At 34.8% G+C, this 21,179-nt stretch overlaps 2 protein-coding genes across 2 annotated transcripts; both read left to right on the top strand.

Annotated features, from left to right (window-relative positions):
• Window positions 1-76: 76 nt before the first annotated feature.
• On the top strand, window positions 77-2,673 carry LOC116009995 (putative pentatricopeptide repeat-containing protein At3g15930). The gene has a single exon (XM_031249233.1). It carries the CDS (start codon window positions 350-352, stop codon window positions 2,606-2,608), a length of 2,259 nt encoding a protein of 752 aa, XP_031105093.1. The 5' UTR covers window positions 77-349; the 3' UTR covers window positions 2,609-2,673.
• Window positions 2,674-6,070: 3,397 nt separating this feature from the next.
• Window positions 6,071-18,863, top strand: LOC116010978 (zinc finger BED domain-containing protein RICESLEEPER 2-like). The gene is made up of 8 exons (XM_031250468.1): window positions 6,071-6,215; window positions 6,273-6,334; window positions 6,500-6,651; window positions 6,750-6,971; window positions 7,041-7,905; window positions 7,998-8,679; window positions 8,779-8,825; window positions 18,699-18,863. Exons 1-8 carry the CDS (start codon window positions 6,071-6,073, stop codon window positions 18,861-18,863), a joined length of 2,340 nt encoding a protein of 779 aa, XP_031106328.1.
• The last annotated feature ends 2,316 nt before the right edge of the window (window positions 18,864-21,179 follow it).

Raw genomic sequence — 21,179 nt, 5'->3', positions numbered from 1 at the left:
GTCAGAATTGCAAACACCTAAGTAAAAAAAAAAAGTGCAATTAAGCTTTACAATTGTCAAAATACCAAGGGTGATGATAGCGTTAGACAAACTATGAATGCCAAAAGTGCATATTTAAATTTGTTTTTAGCCAAACGTACAAAATTGTTTTCTACTAATTACGTTACTCATTTCCATTCATGAATCATCATATGGTTCCCTTCTTACAAAAGCAACATAAGAGATTACACTCTCATATTCCTACAACAACATACATGTCTCCTGCTTTATTTTAACTCAAAACCTTCTTGGGGTTTGTTTTTTCATTGCAACTCAGCTACTTTACTGTGCAAAGCTTCCAATTCCATACATGCTAACCTTAAATCTTGGGACACTGTCCAAGAATCTCACATGTTTCTTAAATTCTGCTTTCACTCACAACTTTTTCTGCATTGCTTCACTATGTGGAAATCCCACTCATCTTCTTCACTTCTCCACACTAGTACCTTCCCGCTCTCTCTTACAAACTTGCGAATCCATGGATCACCTCAAACAAATTCACGCATTTTTTATCCGTAAGTGCCTCTCCAGTGACCCTGTCGTCTGCTCCAAGATCATAGCTTTCTGTTGCACCCACGGTTCAGGTGATATGAGGTATGCCCTTCACTTGTTTGAAACAATGCTTGAACCAAATGTATTTGTTTGGAACACGATGGTCAAGGGCTATTCACGAGTAGGGAGTCCCGGAAACGCGGTTTCTTTGTATTTGGAGATGTTAAGGAACAATGTGAAGCCGGATAATTATACGTTCCCCTTCTTGCTCAAGGGGTTTACACCTGACATTGCAATGGCGCTGGGAAAAGGAGTGCATGCTCATGTATGTAAATTCGGGTTCGAATTCAATGAATTTGTTCAGCATTCCTTGATACACATGTATTTTATGTGTGGGGAAATCAATATGGCTCGTGGCGTATTCGATGGCAGTGCTAAAACTGATGTGCTAATTTGGAATGTTATGATATCCGGGTTCAACAAAAACAACAAGTTTGAGGAATCAAGGAGACTTTTTGTTGAAATGGAGGAGAAACAGATAATGCCCACTGCTGTTACTCTTATTTCATTGCTATCTGCTTTCTCAGAGCTGAAGGATTTAGAAGCTGGCAGGCGTGTACACCAGTATGTGAAGGACTGCAATGTTATTGAATCTGATTTATTAATACTGAATAATGCTTTGATAGATATGTATGCAGGTTCTGGTGAAATGGAAGCCGCGCTTGGGGTATTTCAGAGGATGAAGCACACAGATGTTATATCCTGGACTTCAATAGTGAAAGGCTTCTTGAATTCTGGACGGTTGGATCTAGCTAGAACATATTTTGACAAGATGCCAGAGAAGGACTCGGTTTCTTGGACAGCAATGATTGATGGGTACATCAAAGAAAACCGATTTAAGGATGTCCTGTTGCTGTTCCGCGAAATGCAAGAAGCTGGAGATGTGAAACCGGATGAGTTCACCATGGTTAGCGTCCTCACTGCCTGTGCCCATCTTGGGGCACTTGAGCTTGGAGAGTGGGTGAAGGCCTACATTGACAAGAACAGGATAAAAGTTGATCTTCATCTGGGGAATGCAGTGATAGACATGTACTTCAAATGTGGAAACGTCGAAAAAGCAGTAGCAATGTTCAATCATATGCCTAAAAGGGACAAGTTCACTTGGACAGCCATGATTCTTGGCCTTGCTGTCAATGGGCACGGGCGCGAATCTCTACATTTCTTCTCCCAGATGTTGAGGGCTTCAGAAACACCAGATGCTGTAACTTACATTGGCCTTCTCTGTGCTTGTACCCATACTGGCATGGTGGAACAAGGAAGAAAATTCTTCACCAATATGACTGCCTTGCATGGCATTGAGCCTAATGTAACACACTATGGCTGTTTAGTTGATCTTCTAGGCCGAGCTGGGCGCCTAACCGAAGCTCATGAGGTCATAAAAACCATGCCTATGACCCCAAATTCAGTTGTCTGGGGAGCTCTTCTTGCTGCTTGCAGGGTTCACAAAGACGTCGAAATGGCAGAAATGGCAGCCACCCAACTTCTCCAGCTAGAGCCCGAGAATGGAGGTGTTTATGTCCTGTTGTGCAACATATATGCAGCCTGCAAGAAATGGGAAAAATTGGGTCAGCTAAGAAGAGAAATGATGGATAAGGGGATCAAGAAAACACCAGGCTGCAGCCTGATAGAGATGAATGGCGTCGTCCATGAATTCGTGGCGGGTGATCAGTCGCACCCTCAATCTGCACAGATCTATTCAAAGATTGAGGAAGTGGTTGGGGATTTGAAGCTTGCCGGCTATGTTCCCGACACGTCGGAGGTTTTTATGGACGTTGGAGAAGAGGAGAAAGAGAAGTCAGTTTCCAGGCATAGTGAGAAATTGGCTATTGCATTTGCACTGATGAGTTCAGGGCCTGGATTCACTATCCGGGTAGTGAAGAACCTGCGTATGTGCATAGATTGTCATGAAGTAGCAAAGCTGATTTCGAGAATTTATGGCAGGAAACTTATAGTAAGAGATAAAACTCGATTCCACCATTTCATGGACGGCTCTTGCTCTTGTAAAGACTATTGGTAACTTGAAAACTACCTTTTTAAATGGTACCTGAATGATTATTAACCGAGGTTAGGATCAAACGCTTACCAATTACAGAAAAAGTTATAGCTAATAACGAAAACGCAAATTTATTTTTTTATACCGCAACATATTTTTAAGACGTTTGGTGTTGGACTTGACTATTATAGACCTCCGTCCAACAATTCCCTAGTCATAAATGCTAAATTTGATTTTTACTGGCCTCCGCCCAACAAACAAGATAAATTTTATCTTGAAATATTGGTACACCATTTAAAAAAAATTTAAAAATAGGGAAAATGGCATCTTTAATCCCTAAGTTATAGGGATAGTAGTCCCTCAGTTATTCACAAAGTGGCGAGTTTAGTCCCTGAACATTAAATTTGACGAAAAAATTAAAAAATATTCAAAATTTGAAGGATAAAATAGGAAATTCACATTTTATTATTCTTCTTATATCAAAACCACTTTTACAACATTATTTTTTCACTTCTTAGCCTAATTATTTTCAATATTTTTCATTTTTAAAAGCATTTTAATAACTTTCAAATGACTTGTTAGGAACCTTATAACACACTTAAAATTTAGCACAAATAAAGAAATGCATGATCATTGTATTTAGGTGTATGAAACACACTGTATAATAAGTTTTTATTTTTTTTACTAAGCAACAAATGTAATAAAATTAAAACTTTTGAGATAGGATAGTGTGTAAAAAAATCTCAAAAGTTTTAATTTTATTACATTTGTTGCTTAGTAAAAAAATAAAAACTTGTTAGGATAGTGTGTTTCATACACCTAAATACAATGATAATGCATTTCTTTATTTGTGCTAAGTTTTAAGTGTGTTATACGAGAGTCAGGTTCCTAACAAGTCATTTGAAAGTTATTAAAATGCTTTTAAAAATAAAAAATATTAAAAATAATTAGGCTAAGAAGTGAAAAAATAATGTTGTAAAAGTGATTTTGATATAAGAAGAATAATAAAATGTGAATTTCCTATTTTACCCCTCAAATTTTGAATATTTTTTAATTTTTTCGTCAAATTTAATGTCCAAGGACTAAACTCGCCACTTTGTGAATAACTGAGGGACTAAACTCGCATACAGCCATAACTTAGGGACTGAGTCTACACTACCCCTATAACTCAGGGACTAAAGATGCCATTTTCCCTTAAAAATAATAATAATTATTTTTTTGAGAAGGAAAAAATAATAATAATTATTATAAAAAAAAAAAAAAAAAAAAGCCCTAAAGGCAACTAACCATTGCCCCATTTCAACCTATGAACCACAACCATTATAGCGTACTACATCTATAATCATGCTACGATTATACACATACCTATCATTGTTGACAAAAACTTATTTGAGACGGATCGGGTTAAGATGAAAACGTAATACTTATACCTACAAATGTAATACTAATTCGGAATAAAGTATTTATTATTTATATGGAAAATATAATACTTTTGAGGGAAAATTAATACTTTTGAATTTTGATTTAAAGTATTTACATTTTCCCTTATAAGTAACAAACATTTGTCAATATTACTTATTAGGAAAAATGTAATACTTCTTTCAAAAAAAAAAAGGAAAAATGTAATACTTTTATGGAAAATATAATATTTTTACATTAAAATGTAAAAAGTATTATATTTTTTCCTTATAAGTAACAAACACTTTACTTTTTATCAATATTACATTTGAGCATATGAATATGACATTTGCATGTTGATTTGACATAATCCGACCCGTCTCACACAAGCATAACCCATCATTATTTATGACCCGTCTCAATTTTGGTCAATTTAATCCATGTACTTTAAGATTTAGTACAATTAAAGACAATACTTAACACCGTTTTTTTTTTTTTCGGTTAAGTTTGCCCAAGTGGCGTTGGAATTGTCATGTCAGATTTTTGTAATGTGGCATAAAAATATAAAATTTCGGTCCAACTTAAAACAAAGTAAAGATTTGAATCCAAGACCTTTTGCCTAAAGAAAGGGTTCTCCACAATCAAGCTACACATTACACTTGTTTAATGAAGCTTAAATATATGTAATAATAGTTATGCGTGTCCCATGTTAGATTGCAACTTTATGTATGTTTCAGCTATTAATAAAATTAAATTATCTTGCAAATCTCAAACATCTTAGCCTCTTATATCCTTATTGTCAACATATGCTACACTTTCATTTTTCTTCCCATCTTTCATTTTAACCCTTTTACAACCCTCTAATTCTAACTTGTCAACATATGCTACACTTTCATTTTTCTTCCAATCCTACATTTTAACCCTTTTACGACCCTCTAATTCTAACATAAGGTGGCAAAATTTCTTAAATTACTACTTTCTCAAACACAAAGAGTCAATATCGCCTCCACTGAGGCTCAACCCCATAACCTCCCATATGAGGGAATAACTTGGTGCCACTGAACTACAAGATAAACATCTTTAAAGTAATTATCTAAATACTTTCTTGGATCTTAACTAGGGCTGTGCAAAACCCGTCCTACCCGATTAACCCGCCCGAACCCGAACCCGCACCACCCATTCGAAAGCCATCCGAAATAAATATCGGATATCCGATCCGCATCCGCCATTTGAAGAAGGGTAAATGGGATCGGGTAGGGTTAGAGTTTCTCGCATCCGAACCCGTCCGAAACCCGAACTATATATATATATATGTGTATATGTATATATAGAACGACGTCGTTTGAGCCTTTATATATATATATATTCCAGAGTTTAGGGTTCGTCACTTTGGTTCATTTGTGCAGCCCTACCCATCTCCTTTCTCTGTTCTCTGCCTTCGACTCTTCTTCGTTCTCCATTCTCCTCCATTTCTCTAATTCTCTCAACTCTCTCAACTCTGATTCTCTTAGAGTCTCAATCTTTGAGACCTGGGATATTGAGTTTTGTACTTTCCTCGCTAGTCTCTAGTCCCTCGTCCTCTTTGTGTGGACTCTGGTGGTGGTGGTGGGAGCCCCTTGTCTGTGCAAAACCCGTCCTCTGCAGTATCAATCGTTGGTGGTCTAGGCTCGACGGCGACGTAATCGGTGGTGGAAGCCCCTTGCCCGAACCCTAATTTGAAGGCTTGATTGCTTGAAGCCCTCGTTCTTAGAGGGAAAATTTGAGAAAACAAGTAATTCTAATTTATTTTATATGTTCTAGACTGATGTTAGTTGCCTGTTAGTCTGTTTCTCTGTTAGTATGTTGATACTATGATGTTGCATGAACCCTAATTTTTGGGGCTTTTCATATGTGTGATGAATTTGTAAAAATTCTGAGGTATATTTGTAAATTTTGAATGTAACCGTGTGAATAATGAATGTTGATGGTTGACTGTTGAGTAATTTTTGGGCATTTTCTGTATGAACTGATTTTTATGGTGGAAACCCTACTGAATATTGATATATGCTTGTAAATTTTAAATGTAAGCCGTATTGTCCCTTTGTCCGTATGAATGATGATTCTGGATTTTTGGTGGAAGCCCTATTGAGCCCTAATTTGTGGGCAATGGGCAACCATAAGATGATGAGAATTCAAGAAAATGAATTCCTGATTATGGTTGATTGGTTGCTAACTTGCAACTTTCAAGTTGATGGTGAGAGGACCTTTAAATTGTGTATATTGTAACTTATTATTTGTAAATGTATTGTAGTGTACTACTGTACAGTGTACTGTGGTGGTGGACTGGTGGAAGTCAATTGTAAATTGTCAAATGTACTTTGTAAATATTAAATGTAACTGTAATCATTATGAATGATGATTGTTGATTACTTGATTATGGTGGAAGCCTTATCAGTGTTTACCTCAATTATCTGTTGATTATGTTGTTCTGTTCTATTGTTTCTCTGAATTCTGATGCTCAATTACCCATCTATATAGATGGAGAGCAATCAAAATATAAGTGGGTCTGGACCTCTTCCATCCTCAACAGTAGATGAACAAGGAGTTCAACCTCAAGGCATTGAGACAAATACTCAACAGCCTATGGTCACTCCTGCTGTTCCTGCTACTAAAAAGAGGAAGGAAATAGGGTTAAGATCCAAAGTCTGGGATCACTATGAAAGGACCTTGATTCTAATGGGAAATTACTTAGTTCCACTTGCCTTTACTGCAAAAAGATTTTTGCCAGTCAATCTAAAAAGCATGGCACATCATCTTTAAGGAACCATATTATGGCCTGTCTTAAAAATCCACACTCGAATGATACAAGGCAGTCCCTACTGACATTCAATGCTGTTTCCACTTCTGGAACAAATGCTCCTGAGGGAGTTCTGGGGACATGGGTGTTTGATCAAGAGGCCATTAGGAGGGCCTTATGTGAGATGATTATCATAGATGAGCTCCCTTTTAGGTTTGTTGAGGGCTAGGGATTCAAGAGGTTTATTCTTGTCTGTTGTCCTAGGTTTCTAATCCCTTCTAGGTGGACAATTTCTAGGGACATCTACCAAATTTTCCTAGATGAGAGGCTAAGTCTTAGGAAGCTGTTTAGGGTGGGCACACAAAGAGTCAGTTTCACCACTGATACCTGGACTTCTGTCCAGAGGATTAATTATATGTGCATTACTGCACATTTTATAGATGACCAGTGGAAGCTTCAGAAAAAAATAATTTCCTTTGTCCCAATTTCTTCTCATAGGGGGGAGTATATTGCAAAAGCCCTAGAGAGCTGTCTATTGGAGTGGGGGATTAGAAATGTGTTCACTATTACAGTGGACAATGCCTCTTCTAATGATACAACTTTGGGGTACTTTAAGAGCAAGTTGTTATCTTGGGGTTGTTCTTCTGTTCGGCTGCAGTACTTGCACATGAGGTGCATAGCACATATCCTAAACCTAGTGGTCCAAGATGGTTTGAAGTATGCAGATGAGTCAGTTAAAAGGGTGAGGGATGCAGTGAGATGGGTTAGGAACTCACCTGCTAGGTTGCAAAAGTTTAGGGAACTAGCTGATCTGATTGGGGTGGAAGCCAAGTCAACCTTGCATCTTGATGTCCCTACTAGGTGGAACAGCACCTACATCATGCTTAACACTGCAATTGAATATCAAAGAGTGTTTGATATGCTTGCAGAAACTGACCCCTCCTTTTCTGCTGATTTGGATGATGTCCCTTGTTTTCTGGATTGGAGTTCTGTGGAAAGCTTAGTTAAGCTTTTGAAAACTTTTTATGAGATGACAGTGAGAATTTCTGGTTCTCTCTATGTCACTTCTAACACATTCTTCTCTGAGATCTCTGATCTCAGTTGCATGTTGGAAGATATGGTTTTGGCTGAGCCTGAAACTGATAAGGTAAATCTTTATTTTCTACTTTGTATTTCTGCTTTGTGTTCTGTTCTTCTCTGAAATCTTTATTTGTCTTATGTTGCTTAATTATGTAATAGGTAATGGGGCAACAAATGAAAACCAAGTTTCATAAATATTGGGGGGATCCAGCAAAAATGAACTTCCTCATTTTTTATGCCAATATTCTGGACCCCAGAGATAAGGAGGAATACATGCCTCATCAGTTTGTCCAGCTTTATGGAGAAGAGAATGGCAAATCTTTTTTTGCGAAGGTCCAAACTGCCATGTCTGTGTTGTATGCTGATTATGCATCTACCTATTCTGTCAGTTCAACCCCCTCTGAATCCTCTACTCAATCTGTCCAGTCTGAGGCTACCTCAATTGGTAGGCCTCAATCAAGGTTGAAGAGTCAGTTGAAAAAAAAGAGGATGGAGGGTGGTGGTGGAAGCAGTAAGCAGACAGAGCTGCAAGTGTACTTGAGTGAGAGTATAGTTGAGGATGATGAAGATGCCACTTTTGATGTTTTAAAGTGGTGGAAGGGCAATAGTGAGAGATTTCCTATTCTCTCTAAAATGGCTAGAGATGTGCTTGCAGTTCCTATTTCCACAGTTGCATCTGAGAGTGCTTTTAGTACAAGTGGGAGGGTGCTTGATCCATTTAGGAGTTCCTTGACTCCTAAAATAGTGGAAGCCTTACTTTGTACCCAAGATTGGTTGAGATTACCAAATCAAGCAATCACGGTTGAGAAAAACTTAGATGAGGTTGAAAGACTAGAAAAAGGTAACTTCTTTTTTACTTTTTTTCCTAGTTTTTTTATTTTTTTTATTCTTTTTTTCCTTATTTATATTTGTTTGATCTTGTTCTTGTTCTGTTTTGCAGAATTGGCCACTGGATGCAGTATTCCATCAATGTTGTCATCAATACCTGTAATGTATTTATGTATTTATTTGATTATTTCAATAATGTATATTGTATACTTGTATTATTGTTTGCTGTTGCCTATTGTGTCTGTTGGTAAGGTTTCTAAATTCTAACCTCCAACTCTCTAAGTGGCTGGGTAACTTTCTGAGTATTATTGGTGAAATGTTGCTTCCCTTAGTTGAGTAATGAGTTGAGCCCTTCTGGAATTCTGGTAAGGAAGATCTTACTTTTAAATTTTAATGCTTTATTTTGTTAAGTAAGTTATTAATGTGTCTTCTCTTGGCTGGCTATGATGATGCTTCCACCTTTAACTGAATAAATGGAATGGAGTTGGCATGTTGCTCATGTGTTTGTAAAATACATTGTTAGCAATTTGCCCCCATTTCCTTACTTGAACTGGAAATATGCAATCTGAGCCTAATAGTCTTATGGCTATAGCCTAATATTTGTTACTTATTTAGTTAGCTCACTGCCTCACTTATCTGTTTAGTTTTCCCTAATATTGTTTTAAGTTGTCATATTAACAGGAAGAAGAGTGAATTTTATGTCTGCTAGAGTGCTCCAGTTGATCAGTTGATGTGCTGAAATGCTGAATGCTCAATTGCTGAAATGTCTGAAAACTTGTGCCGATTTTTGTCAATTTTGTGTAAATGTGTAATTATATCTTTGTAATTTTATTAGACAGTTGGTGTTGGACACTTGGACTGTAGACTGTTGGTAACTGCTAACTGGTAACTGGCAACTGCTAAGCAGCCTAAGCTTACTTCTTTCGTATTTTTGTTGGACTTGAAGTTAGAACTTAGAAGTTACAATTTTATAAGTTTAACTTAAATTGTAACTTCAAACTTCTAAGTTCATGCAGTGTTTATGCCTCTTATTCTGTAAAGAAGTAGTTAACTAGTTAAGTAGTATTATGAATTTATGTTTCAGTTATTTTATTTAGTCGTTTTTTCTATATTTTTTTTTAATAAAATTGTTTTAATATTAGTTTATATTTATCCGAAAAACATCTGAAATCCGAAGTTGATAATCCGCAATCCGAAATTGTATTATCCGAACGGAAAACGTGTTAAAAATAATGGTTTGGGTTTCCAAAATAAGAACCGAAAACCGATCGGGTGGACGGATGGAAAAACCGATCCGTCCGATGCTCAGTCCTAATCTTAACCCTCATACATGATTGCTGAGATTGCATGTTGACGAAGAACTCCACTTATATCCCATCCTCTACAACTAAAACTTCTTTCTTTTATATTCACAGAGTAACTTTCCCTTCTTTGTGCCTCAACATTCTCCAATAAACTTTATGGTGATCTCCTTCATTCCAATCAACCTCCCAAACTGCTTCCAATTTTCTATTTTTCTCTAATTTTTGAAGTTGTCTATGTGGATAATTAGTCTTCCAATTTCTCCGATACTCCCTATTTTTAACTAATCTTCTCATAATGTAAACTCTAATAATCTCTTCTAACATAGAAATTATTGGCTTACACCTAGCCTATAAAATCACCCCATTTAATGTCTCACACATGTTATTATCAATTACTCCCTTTGTCTCATTTTATCTGTCATACTTACTATTCACTGGTCAAACCAATTCTTTATTCTTTGTTTATTTTCTTTATTATTTTTTAATTATTTTTAAATTTGATTTGTTGTGTTTAATAGTACTTTTGTGTAGTTTCTAAATATATAAATTTTGTATATTAATATTAAACTTAATATTATGAAAAATTGAAGAGGCATTGCCATTTTTGGTCCTACTGTTATTGGGGCATTGCCAATTTTAGTCCACTTCATTAATTTTTGCCACATTGCGGCCAGTCTTATTTAGTCCTTGCCACTTTTAGTCCACCGTTAAAATTTCTATCCAAATTGCCGTTTAAAACAAGGGTATTTTCGTCTTTTCTTGATTTGGTCATCTCCTTTACCCTTTCTAGTGGTTTTCTTTACACATTTTCATCCAAGGGAGACCTAAATCTTTTTATGTGGCGTCTCCTGTTTTGGACGACTGCAAAGGGTAAAGGAGAAAGGAGAAAGGGACGACTACAAATGTGTAAGAAAAACCACTGCAAAGGGTAAATGAGATGACCAAAACATTAAAAGACGAAAATACCCCTGTTTTGGACGGCCATTTGACGAGAATTTTAATGGTGGACTAAAAGTGGCAATGATTAAATAAGACTGGCCGCAATGTGGTAAAAATTAATGAAGTGGACTAAAATTGGAAATGCCCCAATAACAGTAGGATAAAAAATGACAATGACTCAAAATTGAATTAAAAATAACTCCAGTCAAGTATCGTTAACTGAACCAGACACATAAAATAGGACGGAGGGAGTACATCACATTTTGAGAAGTTAGAAAAAAAAATGTTTGACACCAATGAATTGGATCTCACTGTTCTTTCAAATAATCATGTGCCCCTCATTTATTCGTCTCAAAGTAAACATATTTTTCTCAAATTCAAGTTTGTTAGGAGATCTTGCACATATCCAAAACTAAAATTTTAATGCATCACCTCTAAACCTTTTATCCCATCTAGCATAAATATGTCTAGCACACATTCTTTGTTTAACAAATGGTAACAAATCACTTATAGAACGTAACAAACCCTACAAGCACAAAAATGTACAAATAAAGTTATAATTAATTTGAATGTTTAATAAATGAAAAGAAAAAAATAAAGGTAACAATTACATGTTAAAGTTCATACCTTTTGCATGTCGCTCATCATTGTCCATCCATGCCATCTGTGATGCCCAAATCAACTTTCAATAAATCTAAAAATCATTTTCAATGATATGTATTTTTTCTTCTTTGTATAATAGCCCATGCAATAGGGAACATTTGGTTGTTCCCATCTCTTCCCACAGCTACCAACAACTGCCCTTTCACTAATCCTTTCAAAAAACAACCATCTAAACCTATGATAGGATTGCATCCTTGCATAAAATTCTCCTTAATAGCTCCCAAACAAATATACATTCTATAAAAAATTACTTATTCGTCTGGTGTAGATCTATCCACCTCAAGTTTCACTGTGGTCCCAATGTTAGTTGAAATAAGTTCATCGGCATACTCTCTCAACCTTTTAAACTCATCTATGCAACTTTGCTAAATTTCTTTCATTACAATTAGTTTAGCTCTTTTGGCTTCGGGTAAATCAATTGTCTAACCCATCTGCTTCTTGACTAAAGCTCAAATGTTCATTGCCTTCATCCATGGCATCATGGTGATGTCATCTTTTAACTTTCTACCAATTATTTTAGATGTCACTCGACTATTCTTAGATGTAGGTAAGTAATTGTGCTATGAATGATAAATTTTTACTCTAAATGAGTTATCATTACCATGTATAGAAGCTAATATCTCCTATTTACACCAGTAGCTAAACACTTTGCCCTAACTCTAACACTATCATTCTTCTTAAAAGTATAAGCAAATTGATTCTTCAAAGAAAATTCACTTAGTGCCAGCTTAAATTGTTTTGAATCATTAAATATTTGCTTTAAAAAAAAGTCTTCAAATATTCCATTTGGTTTGTAATGCAACCCACTTGACCTGTTCCTTTGACCATCATCTACATCTGAAGCTTCATTAGTGGATTTATAGCTCCCAGGATCAGAAGAGAAAATATAATCACTATTGTGATACCCCAGATTTAAATCATGCCTTGAACCCCGTTAATTCTTTCTTTCGTGGGGTTAATTTAATTAATTGGGCCCGGTTCTTTTAAATGAATACATATTTCTTAATCTAGCCTATTAATTTCTAAGAGTGCCCAATACTCTAATTTAATTTTGTAAGGGATACCAATTGGAGTCTTTTCATCCCTTATAATATATTGTACATTTAAATTGGCCCAATTCTTTAATGATTCAAGCCTTATACTATTTAATTAATTCTTGGATAAGGCTTAGCCCATTCCTATTATAAAAGCCCATATCTCATTTAATTACCCTAATGCTACATATATTATGTATGTATAGATTTTGTGGGATTCATATAAAATCTTTCTATTGATTAATTGATCTAGTCTTCTCTCTCTTCTACCCTACTATTCCACACGCCATTTTCTTCATCCCTAAAGCCCTACACAAATCATCTTTTCTTCCTAGCAAGGAATCAAGTCAAGACTACTCTTTTAGGGATTCCTAAGCTTGGGTAAGTGTTAGATCATGGTTAGAATGCATTTTATTCTACATTTCCTTAGTCTTATTAGTTTCTTATGGTTTCCTTAGGGTGTTCTTGGGTCAAGATGATCATGGTGATGATGGAGACTTGATTGGGTGAGCTAGGAGATTGTGTTTGGAGAAGCTAGCATAGAGGTAACACTCTATCTCTCACAAAATCTACTTTCGCTCTCATATATATGTGTTTTGGTGTATTGTGGAATCCTATGGATTATTTCTTGGGAATAACTTGTGTTTTGTTGGATTATTGAGCCTAATTGACTCTGTTGTTTCACCTTTGGTTCTGGAGTATATTCTGAATATTTTGTTGAGTATACTACCCTGGTTATTGAGTATTGGTTCATAGTTGTTGGTCATTTATCTTGGATTATTGGTTGAGTATTGTTGGTTGATTCTTTGGTTAATGTTCTGAGCATGATGTCCTGTTGATCATGTTTTGAATCTGAGTACTGCTTGTATGAGTATTTTCCTTTGGAAATTAACCTGAGTTTGATTTGTTGAGGTCTTGAACTCTTGTGAGTAATTCTTTGGCTTCTTGAGTCTTGTATACCCTTTGGAAAGTGGTTATTCGAGCTACGGCTCTACGTATATCTATTAGTATGGAAGGGAGTTATTTAGGCATTGTATGCCTATGTGATTTGGGGATTGTATGCCTCTGTGATTGGGCATTATATGTCTCTGTGATGTTGGCATTATATGCTTCTGTGATTGGGCATTATATGCTTCTGTGATTGGGCTCATATGCCTCTATGATTGGGCTTATACGCCTCTGTGATTGGGCATCATATGCCTCTATGATTGGGCTTATACGCCTCTATGATTGGGCATTATATGCCTCTGTGATTGGGCTTACACGCCTCTGTGTTTGGGCCTATATGCTTCTGTGGTATGTTATTTATGTTATGGTTGGGAGGTTTGGTCTGGAGCTTATCCTATGTTTCCTGGTTTGGGTCACTCTAAGGGAGTGATGTGATGAGGTTGTTGATTGGTTGGTTTCACTTGTGTTGTTCAGTTGAGCTTGTGCTTGGTTTAAGTGTCTTATTATGGAACTGTGGTATTGTGGATTCATTCCTTGATATTGAATTCGTTGAGGTGTCCTTGGTTTATGATTCATTCAGCTTATTGTTGTTGAATCCTTTGGCTTTTAAACAAAGGATAGTTTTATTAGCATATATTCTATATGCGTGTGTCAAATCTATTTACAAAAGCTATGCTATACTATTGTATTTCTCACGAGTGTGAGTGAAGGATTACTTAGCATTTCTTTGCTAATATTTCTAACTGTTTTCAAGGTATGTAGTAGATTCTGCACGAGAGAGCACTAGCTGTAGTTCTACTTCCTCTGTTATGCTTAGCTTAGTGATTGTTGGAGATGTTTAGACATTTAGGCCTGCGTGCCTTAGACTTATGTTTGTATTGACTTGTTTTAGATTATGATTGACTTTTAAGGATTTTGTGATGGATGTTGAATTCGTCTTAGCATCTAGGTTATGGTCAGCCTGGATGTGGCATAGCACCCCATGTTGGTTTAGTTAACGCTTCCGCATTTATATCATTTAGCGTTAAGATTTGTTAGCTTTTGCCTTAAGTTTATTGCTTATCTCAGCCTGAAAGTTAGGGGTGTTACAACTATGAAGTTCATTATCTGCCAAATGTTTATTTGATGGGTCATCACCATCTTTTACATTTTTATATCTTGTCTTTTTTTTTTTTTTTTTTTTTTTTTTTTGGTACTAACCAATACTTCATCATCAATTTTTTCTTAGCTTCCATCTCAATTCTTAGCTTTTTTATATGTTCATGATATTGTTTAATTTTTTCCCTACTCAATGCTAATTCATTTTCGCCTTCATCACTCAACCATAATATATGAACGTCATTGTTACTGTATTTTCACATATTTCTCCTTCACTTCCCATGTTGTAACACCCCAATTTTCACATCTTAAATTTATTACAAAATCACTAATAATATATTGCTATATTATTACATCTAACCAAAAGAAAATGGGTGTTACCGCCACGCTTAGGTATTTTTCCTATACCAAACGCTAAGGCTAATTTACAACACTTAATACATCATCCCAATTTCAAACTTAATACAACTGGGTATTTCTCAAAATGCTAAAACTTCCAGGGTGTCTATTCTAAGATAGAGTAGATCTCAACCTCAACTTCCATCCTATTCATGTCGTAAGGGCATGAGCCCACGCTAGACAACATCTGTTAAATAAAGACACATTGAAGTGTAGTTAGCACGACGGCTAAGTAAGAAAATCCATGGTCACTCAAAATTCAACAAAGGTTTTTCAAAACAAGTATGTAAGAGGTTTGTAACTTTACCCATTTGTTGAAATTTCACCTGTAAATAATTTAACAACGGAGACTTGCACAAAAAGAGATTAGTGAACCACTATCAACCTTTCATTTTGGATACAATCATCTCTTCTTAGTGTCCATACAGAATAACTCTTTCTCGCTTTTTAAAACTCCCTTAGTTTCATATTAGCAAGCGTGAGGCCTTTGGAGTATTCTCTTAACTCCCTCTTTGATTCATCATCTTAGATCATTATTAGCATTATCTAAGCATTTTACCATTTCCAGTACGCCTTCATCATCATCAACTACATATTAACAATAAATTTCATCTAATCCTTACCTCATCAACTCCACCATATTCCTACAAGTTCACACCATCTTCAACAAAATTCGCCAACCTCATTCTGCCATTTTCTCCAACAACTAATCACCATTGTTAACCAACTAACAATCAATAACCATATTTGATTCGTAATACCATCATAAATAAGCCATCATCATCCTCGTAATTAATGTACCATTACTATCGTAATCACACCCAATCATTACTAACAAATACTATCAAATTATCATTAACCAATAATCCATATATTTTAACACAAAGTTCATAAATTCCTATTTCAACTATCAATCATCAAATCTTAAGTGACAAAACCAACTTAAGGGATTTCTTACCTCTTGGGTGAAGCTCTTTTGCAATAATAGCTTAGAACCTTTCCTCAATTCTTTCACCAAAAATTCCGAATATTTGTGGTCTTGATGAAGGATTCTAGCTATGGAGGTTGCTAATCTTGAAGATGAAAATGAAGAATTCCTCTCTCTTTTCCTCTCTCTAATTTTCGGCTAAATGGGAAGAATGGAGAAGCTTGGAGATCAAGTCTCCATTTATAGCAATTCTTAATTAATTTAATACTAACATATTGTGGTGTAGAGAGTTGCCAAGTGTCAAATTCCTATGGTAACTCAAGAAAATATCTTTGGCTTAGATTGTTAAGGGTTAAAACAGATATAGTTACGGTAGGAAATAATTTAGGTAGGGGTAAATTCGAACCCAAAATTATCCCGAACTCAATTCTAACCTTAATTTCTAAAATCGGGCAATGTTCGGTACATCGCGAAATACAGCGATGCTACGGTCGAAATAAATTTTCACTATTACGGGCTAATTTAATTAAATAGGAAATTCAAGGTTAATGGTATGGTGCCTAATAACCCACTTCCTAGGACAATCGGGACAGGACACATACTCCTAAAATTTTTACGGTAGAAAAATTAGAGAATTATAAATGGGCCAAAAAAATTGGGCTAAAATAATTAATTTGGAATTGGCCTAAAGTTAGGTTCAGAACATTACGAAATAATCACATTTGGGCTTAGGGATTTAAGTAGTAAAAAAAAAAATAAGTTGACCCAATGCCCATAACAAAATAGTTAGATTTATATAAAATAATAATAATAATCCCTTTTTGAAAATATTTATTAAAATAATAATGTTAGGAAAATACGGGGTATTACACATGTTCTCAGTTTCATCACTTTCATCTACACAATTTGTTGTCACACAAAAAAACTATCTGAAATTGGAATTTCAACATGAGTTACTGCTTGTCCAACATAGTCAGTATGTTCAACAAATAGTGAACCATTTCCAGACTTCTCCAATATACATACATACCATGGACATTCTCATCATCAAATAAAATTTTCAAACTCCCACCAGTGGACTCCAGTTCTCCATAATATATACTTTTAATCTCATCTAACTTATACCCTAAACTCACTACCGTTTCTAGCAAAGTCTAATAACAGATTGTATCCACATCATCTTCAAATACATTCATTTTTCCATTTAAATATTCTACAGTTTGAACCAATATTCCTCCATTATAAAAGTAAATACTTGTTTTTTTTTTCAAAGTTTCAGTTCCTAAAATATTATAAACTCTAACTTTAGTTGGATACATATAAGTATTATAAATCAAGCATATCAATAGCTACAATTAAAATAAAAATAAATTTAAAAGTTATGTTTAATGATATTAGATTTTATGATTTTCATAGTTATAATAAGATTCTCATATTTATATCCTATTATGAATTTTCAATACAAATTTAAGAAATTATGATTATAAACTTTCATAGATGATGAGAACAATCATGATGTGATGTAAAAATGTAATTTGAAGTTATAGAGTTAAAGTTATGCCATACCTTGAGTTGTTTCTTCAATTACATCATTTGTTCTTCTTCAGTTCTTCTTCTTGAATCCATCTTTTTTTAACTTCGAAGCAGAGAAAGAACAAAGAGGGATGATTGAATTCTTACCGTCTATGATTCTGTGAATGCTTTTTCCTTTTTTTAAACTTTAGTAAGAAGAAAACTAGTATTACATGTATATTTAACCATCATGAAACAAGTGTAATATTTAGCTTGATGGTGGGGAACCCTATCTTTAGGCAAAAGGTTTTGGGTTCAAATTTTTACTCTGTTTTGGACCAAAATAAAGGGTCGTGGCAGGTACTTTGTTTTGGGCAAAATTACTCCTTATTTCAATGGTGTGTAAACATTTTCACATTTTCTATTTAACACTTATTTCATTTTTCAGTTTAACACTCCTCAAAACGTTCAAAACAAAGAAAGTGGTTGGAAAAATGAGCTAATAGTATGGTTATGTTCGCCCGGATTTTCCAACTTAATCTCTAAAGTAAATTTTAAGTTTGAAAATAAGAGTTGAGAAATTAGTTTCCATTTTCTAACTAGAAAACAAGTACCCGAACACAATTTCCTTTTTTCAATTTCATTATTTTCTAAAGGAATCTGGGAGTGTGGGAGCAACATCCCAAAGTGGGGCAAAGGTCCAGCCTCTGTGTTCAACTAAGTTACCATGGTTTACATCTTCTCAAATGCTCTGTCGGGCTGGAATGTAGAGGGCTCTTGGGATTGGGTATTCAACCTTTTGGGAAGAAAGGAGTACTTTGAGTTAATACTCAATTTAGTCATCGGCTATAGTGGTTTTACTCGATTTAGTCCTAAGTGACTTTTTGTACTCAATTAAGTCCTGGACTTTGATGATTTTACCCAATTAAGTCCCCCGTTAACAATTCCGTTAGTTGATTGTTAAAAGTAGGGTTAATATGGTAATTTATCCTCCCTCCTCCCTTTTGGTCAAATTGCTATCTTCTTCTCATTTCTCCTCCATCTTCTTTCTGACTGTAATTAAAAAAAAAACAAAACAAAAATCTTAAATAAAAAACAAATTTGTGAAAAAGATCAGAGAAAGATAGATGTATAGAGAAGGGGAGAGAGAGAGAGAGTGAGAGGTGGGCTAGGTTTTGTGGGTGAGATTTTAATTTTTGGGTTTTAGCTTGTGGTTATGGTGATGGAAGTTGCAGGGAAATTGATGGCAGGGAGATTGGGGAAGAGATGCAAAGTTCAAAATGGTGGCAGAAGAAGAGCGAAGAAGAAGAAAGTGGTAAAGGGAAAGAGGACGGAGCTTACCGTTGATGAGCTCGGTGAACTTCTGGCTTGAAAACTCACTGCACGGCTACACAAAATTAAAAAAAAAAATGGAGCTTCATATGTCTCAAGCAGATCGATTCACTCTCTGTTTATCACATGCGGTCTTTGTCACCAGAACTCATGGCTCAGGAAACTACTCGACCACTGCATATCCCTACATGCGTTCCCCAGCCTCTTCCTGTGCGTTTTCTCTCTTCACTCGGATTCAAAGAACCTAATGCAATAATGCCCATTTGTGAAACACCATGATCAAAGGCTATTCCATGACTTCAGACCCCCATGACTCCATTCTTTTTCACAATTTTTCTTGCTACTCTAAGTTTTTTTTCTTTGTTTTTTTTTTTAAATAATTACAGAGGAGAAATGAGGAAGAAGATGGCAATTTAACCAGAAGAGAGGAGGATGATAAATTACCATATTAACCATGCTTTTAACAGTCAACTAACGGAATTGTTAACGGAGGATTTAATTGGATAAAATCATCAAAGTCTGGGACTTAATTGAGTATAAAAAGTCACTTAGAACTAAATTGAGTAAAACCATTATAATCAAGGACTAAATTGGATGCCAAAGACCTTGTGGTCAAGTGGCATCCGGTGTCCTGATTAACACTCCCACATGGATGATGGGAGTGGGTTCGAGCTTCAATGGAGGCAACTATTGACTCGTTGTGCTTTAGTAGGTTGAGAAAGTAGTTATGAACAGATACTACAAAGTAGTTATGAACAGATACTACATTGTAATAGAGTCAGTAGTACACTGTTAACTCGAGTAATTTTGAACTAATTTGACTATTCAACTATAATTAAGAAAATTAAAACCACACATTTGTCTTGAGTAATAAATATTTGTAGTAGGTTTATTACTTAAATAAGAAAAGTCACACTACACCTAGTATCGGTTACTTATGATGAATCCATTAATATTTATCATTAATTCTAAATAGTAATTAGTTTTTGTTCCTTTAATTACTTTTTTTTAATTACTTAATTAATGCGTACGTAAATACCTAATGTAAAGGAAAACATTTAACGTCAAATAGAAAGTATCAATCCTTATACCATGGACCAGAGTTTACACTGCAGTATGGACCTTAATTCATGTGTATCTATTTTGTGTTTTGTGTTATGAAATTTTGTATCTTAAGAGTATGAATTTTGTACCTGAAAAAATTAGTAATTATGTCTTATATTATGAATTTATATGTCTTGCGTTATGAAATTCTGTGCCTATGAACATAAATTATATACCTTCAGATTTTAAAAATAAATAAATGTATTACATGTGTATGTGTCTTGTGTTATGAAATTATGTACCTTACGAGTATGAATTTTGTACATCGTCTTTCTAATGCAGTTGGGTTCATAATGATATGTAATGCGTCTTATTTTGTAATTTTTTGTGTTTTGTGTTATAAAATTATGTATCTTATGAGTATGAATTTTATAACTTATTTCAATTTAGGTTCCATAATACTATGTGAGCTGCTTAATGATATAAATTGTCCAAATGTTGGAAAAACATGTCCTACGATGGTACGCGGAAAGCATGATTCATAGTTGTAAATACAACGCAATGTTAGCTCTTAACTTCAACACGTACTCTTTCCATTTCAACATCACTTCGTCAAAAGATCCCTTGCCTTAACTTAAAATGAAATTTAATTTATTCTCTTTTTAAATTTAATTTATTTGTCTTTAAACACAAGAATAAGAGTAAATCAACCGTTTCCTAACTCACGTTTCATTTATGTTCTTTTTCTGTGTTTCTTTACATTTTGGTAACAACTAACATATCAAGTTCTATGGCCATAACAAGAAATTTTGACAAAAACAACATAAAGGAATTTTAAAATGGAAATATACTACTCTTATTTTCAAATTCTACTTTTAACTTTTACTTTCTCTCACAAAATTTTGATATTAACCCAAAGGAGTAGTTCAAGTGACAAATGAACTTCTTTGTGGGGGAAGTACTTCGGGATAACCCAGGTTTGATTCCCACAAGTGACAATTACCCTCGCCAGAGCAAGAACTAGACCGTTAAAAGGACGGGGAAAGAATCGGAACACCTCATGGGTTTACATTTTTCATCAAAAATATTATATTTAGTAATAAAAAGTATTACATTTTCATTTTGATCTGACCCGTCTCACGGACAAGGATCCGTGAGACGGTCCCATACAAGTTTTCCCAACAATAAAAATGAATTTTAAAAAAATAACATGCAATACACTAAAAATGGACTTTCTTTTTTTTTTTTTTTTTTGAAACAAAAAATGGACTTTCAATATACTAAAAATGAACTTTTATGTTAATGATTTACC

Source organism: Ipomoea triloba, chromosome 2 (assembly GCF_003576645.1).
Source record: "Ipomoea triloba cultivar NCNSP0323 chromosome 2, ASM357664v1".
NCBI lineage: Eukaryota > Viridiplantae > Streptophyta > Magnoliopsida > Solanales > Convolvulaceae > Ipomoea > Ipomoea triloba.
Note: the sequence above shows the minus strand (reverse complement) of the source record. Positions and strands in the feature narration are given on the sequence as shown.

Bases quoted from the DNA above. Each gene is read 5' to 3' on its own strand.
- LOC116010978 (XM_031250468.1), top strand. From the start codon at position 6,071: ATGAATGATGATTCTGGATTTTTGGTGGAAGCCCTATTGAGCCCTAAT. The intron at 6,652-6,749 runs GTTAAGATCCAA...GATTTTTGCCAG, and splicing joins AAAAAGAGGAAGGAAATAGG to TCAATCTAAAAAGCATGGCA. The intron at 8,826-18,698 runs GTAATGTATTTA...TTTGGGTTTTAG, and splicing joins CAATGTTGTCATCAATACCT to CTTGTGGTTATGGTGATGGA.
- LOC116009995 (XM_031249233.1), top strand. From the start codon at position 350: ATGCTAACCTTAAATCTTGGGACACTGTCCAAGAATCTCACATGTTTC.